The sequence below is a fragment of the Rhincodon typus genome, chromosome 5, assembly GCF_021869965.1.
Source record: "Rhincodon typus isolate 14 chromosome 5, sRhiTyp1.1, whole genome shotgun sequence".
Taxonomy (NCBI): domain Eukaryota; kingdom Metazoa; phylum Chordata; class Chondrichthyes; order Orectolobiformes; family Rhincodontidae; genus Rhincodon; species Rhincodon typus.
Genome location: NC_063336.1, coordinates 11,561,116 through 11,565,622, shown reverse-complemented (window position 1 = coordinate 11,565,622; position 4,507 = coordinate 11,561,116). Strand labels below are relative to the sequence as shown.

General features: G+C 44.4%; 1 protein-coding gene across 1 annotated transcript in view; it reads right to left on the bottom strand.

Moving 5' to 3' along the window:
• LOC109922617 (disheveled-associated activator of morphogenesis 2-like) overlaps positions 1 to 4,507 on the bottom strand; it is a 315,937-nt gene that overhangs the window by 8,140 nt on the left and 303,290 nt on the right. The window contains exon 19 of the mRNA XM_048596662.1: positions 3,022 to 3,192. Coding sequence (XP_048452619.1) covers positions 3,022 to 3,192 — 171 coding nt within the window. The remainder of the gene's footprint in view (positions 1 to 3,021; positions 3,193 to 4,507) is intronic.

The following is a 4,507-nucleotide window of genomic DNA, read 5'->3' as shown; positions in this document are numbered from 1 at the left end:
CACACACACACAGACACAAACACACAAATGCACACACACAGACACACAGACACACACACACACACTCTCATACACTGAAATGCGTACACACGCTCACACACACAATTCCAGCTTCTGTTCCTTTGGATAGCTGCCCAGTAAAATCAGATAAGTTAATTAAATAAATTCTCCACATCACCAACTGCTTTCTGTCTGTGACACACGGTAAAATATTCCCTGGTAAGATAGGGAAGGGAGATTTTCTCATAATTAGACTGTCATGGAATAAAAACATTTGGGGAATGCTGAAGGAGGAAAGGATTTGTCAGTGAGTTGTCAACTTTGGTTGGAGTTACAGTTAAGAATCATTGGTTTGAAACCCATTTATATATAGAATTACTGACTGCTGGGATATTAAGGCTGTGAGCTACTCCAAGGACTCTGATAATGGAGCACAGGAGTGAACATACTGCAATTACTGGCTTGGAATGCCAAGGGTTTTCAACTATGTATCCCTTCCCACTCCTGAATTACTTCTTCTAATATTTAAGGAAATGGGAGTTTGTTTCTCTTGAAACATCTTGTTTGCAGTAGGACAATATTGTGTGTTGCGATGGGTGTGGTAGGTGGAATATCAGGAGAGCAACCTTTTGTAGGGTTGTTACACCAGACGGCTCTTGACTTCAAATTGGCGAGGATGCAGGGGGAGTAGAGATCATGTGCACTGACATGTTTCAAGCTCAAGGGAAACAAGACAGAAAGGATCAAGAGGATCAATAAGAATATAAACTACATGAAACTGGCATTGGGAGGACACCTATCACAGCCTCTGGACCCAGCACAAAGTGTTTTCGGCTGTTGTAAAAGTTATTTTGTGCACAGTAAGGTCCTACACGCAGCCATGACATAGGGATTGAACAGGCTGCATTTTTTTTTTATTTAGAGTTGACTTAATTGAGGGACTTGTATTGGAACTAGTCTTTGAGTCTGAAGCCAAAGGGGACAATTACAGCTTACATCCACCCAGTGCAGCACAATTGCCTTGGGTGTCAAAGCAGCAGATTGGCCGAGACCCTGTGAAAAGCAGCCCAGCTCTTCTTCCCACTCTGCCACATGTCTGCCTTTACAGATGGCCACAGAACATCACATTGTACTATCCTCAAAATGAGCAAGTAATTTCTCCACATTTATACCTCAGCCCACATCACTAAATAGAATATCTGGTCAGTTCTCTCACTGATATTTGTGGGATCTCATTCTGTACAAGGTGATTTCAATCATCTACTTGATTTGAGACCATAAGACATTTGAGCAGGAGTTGGGAGTTTGGGCCCTCGAGCCCGCTGTTGGATAAATCATGGTTCATCCAACATTTCTTACATCTGCACTTTCCTGCATCTTCTATATGGCCCTTGATTCCATCACTGATCAAGAATCTATCTCTCTCAGCCTTAAATATACACAAAAATCTCTGCCCCCACAGCTCTCTGTGGCAAGGAATTCCAAAGACTCTCAACCCTCTGACAGAAGAAATTCATCCTGAACTTGTTTGAGGAAATCACCAACAGTGCGGACAGGGGAGTATGTATAGGCGCTATTCAATGAAGTTGCAGAATACATGATAATATCCCACAGGATAGATTATTTGCCAAAATGAAAGTTTTTTTTAGTTTACATTGAATTAATTTAGAACTTAGTGGTGAACATATTAGAATATGGTGATAACAGCAAGTGTGTATATGTCTGTACATGCCTCTGTATGCACGTCTGTATTTATGTGCTTGTGTGTACAAGTCTATATGTATATGTCTGTGTTTAGGCATGCCTATGTGTGGTGCATATCTCTGCATACATGCCTCTGTATGTGTGTCTGTGTATGCATGTACGCAGTGTGTGTCTGTGCATAGGCATGTATTTGTTTTAGTTTGCCTGTGTTTCAGGGTCAGAGGGATTGAAAGGGAACTTCAGATAATTTGTAATCAGCCTGTTCAGAGATATTATTACACAGCTCTGGAGCACGCGGGTCTTGAACCTGGGCTTTCTAGCTCAGAAGTACAAACATTACCACTGTGCCACAAGAAGGAACAACAGACAGTGCTTGATCATCCAGGGTTATCCTGAGTGTGGAGCAGATTTGCAACAGCTATTTGTTATTTCCATCTTACGGAAATCTATATGACTCTTAGGGGACTTGCTAAGTTATATTTGGAAAGGTTGTTTCCCATTTCTGGGACAGTCTAGGGCCAGAGGGTATTAATCTCAGAATAAGCGATCGCACGTTTAAAGATAAAGATGAGGAGGAATTTCTTCTCTCAGAGGGTAGTGAGTCAGTGGAATTCTTTACTGGACAGGGCTGTCGAGGCTGGGTCATAAAGTGTATTCAAGGCTGTGAAAGACATCCTTTTAATCAGGAAGGGAATCGAGGAAAATTCTGGAAAGTGGAGTTGAGAGTCAGCCATGATATTACTGAATGATATTCTGAATGGCCTACATCTGCTCCACTGTGTGATGCCTCCTGTTTGTAGTCAGAGAGGTTTTTATCTCCCCGATTCCCTACAGCGGCCTACATTTTGTTTAATTTCAGCTGCAATGTAGTCTACCTTTCTCACACACTGATGTGTACTCACATGCCCTGCATATGATCAAACTGGTTACACTAAATAGGGGTTCGGCAGGGTTTTGTTAAATTGGGCCTGTTACCATGGAGGCACCCTTGCCGCTCGGGGAAGTGACTCGTCTGAGCCGAGCGCAAACATGTTCACGCTAGTGGCTCACCTTCATTTCCGCTAGGCCCACAAATGCTCTTCTGAGTATCACTGGAGTTTGTGTGAGTGTCACATTCATACCACACAATATGGGAGGGTTACATTACACCTCGGCTTGAAATCAGGCCTTTAGGCTATGTCACAGAGGACATGTCCTCGTGTAAAATCTACCCAAACCCTTCAGTGGAGTGGAGTAATACCGGCCGTGCTCCCACTACCCCTCCCCCTCCCCCCAACCGCCCCCTCTTCGATGACTCTCCCATGATGCCTCCCTTACCATGGTTTCCATGCGGGCCCGACGTTCCTCTTCCTCTTTCTTCCTCCTCATGTTCTCCAGGTCCTGCTTTGCCTCAGCAAACGACTGCAGGAAAGCGTCAAATATCCCGAAGAATTCATCCGGCTGCATCTTCGCATCGTCTTCACTGAAGTGCTTCAGCATTTTGGAGTACTGTCAAAGGAAAGGGACAGAGCACAGGGCTTTAGGTGGAAGTTTCCAATCAGCAGAAGCAAATGGAAGCCAAGTGCCCGGCAGCTCCCTCAAACTGGCCTGGCGTTCCATTTCTAACTCGCGTAAACATCCTGAAACAATAAACAGAGGCCGAAGACATGCGATCGAACACTCGGCCCCAGACCGAAATTAAAGGAGGATATTAAAGGAATAAGGGGAAGGCTTGAGGAGTAGACATTTTTGAGATTATCTTAGTCGTGGGGTCCAAATGGTCAATGATCTACTTAAGGCAGCAATGATGGGACATACAGGCTAATAGTCCCAAACGCGCGCGCGCGTGCACACACACACACACACACACACACACACCTGATCTCTCTCACATAAACAAGAGTCTCTTTCTCACACACATATACACACACACATGGTCTCACACTGACACATTGTCTTTCACACACAGTCTCTCATACATGTATGTACAGTCTCACACACTGACAGAATCGATCTCTCACTCTCTCTCTCACACACACACACACACTTCGCTCTCCCCCTCACACACAGATACACACGGTCTCTGTCTTTCTCTCACACACACCTGGTCTGTCTCACACACACAGTCTCTTTCTCATACACATACATACAGTCTCACACACTGACAGAATCGATCTCTCACTCTCTCTCTCTCCCACACACACACAGACAATATTTAATACGTGCACGGTTAGGGTCAAATGATAAAAGTCCAATTCTTTAAATATTAACAATCTACAGAAAAACAAAATCTCCACACAGAGGCAATCAACATTGGCCCAATGGAGCTGGGGGATTGGAGGTGGAATTTAACTCTGCCTCCCTTTCAAACTGGGGTCAGGTGGGAGTGAAGTTATCTGAATCCTAATTCCAACCCTCGTTTTGTGTATTTAATGGAAGCAGGATGAGGCAGGAGTTCCCACCCTGTTCCAAGGAGTTGAACTGGAAATGTAAAGTTGTAGTAAGATTGTGCTGCATTTACATCTGCCATTTGAAATATAACTTCCTCAGAAGGCTAAGGAAATTCGGCATGTCCGCAATAACTTTTGCCAATTTTTACAGATGCACCATAGAAAGCATCCTATCTGGATGCATCACAGCTTTGCACGGCAACTGCTCTGCCCAAGACCACAAGAAATTACAGAGAGTTGTGAACGCAGCCCAGCCCTTCACATAAACCAGCCTTCCTTCCATTTAAGACAACAAGGTGCAGGGCTGGATGAACACAGCAGGCCAAGCAGCATCATAGGAGCAGAGAGGCTGACGTTTCGGGCCTAGACCCTTC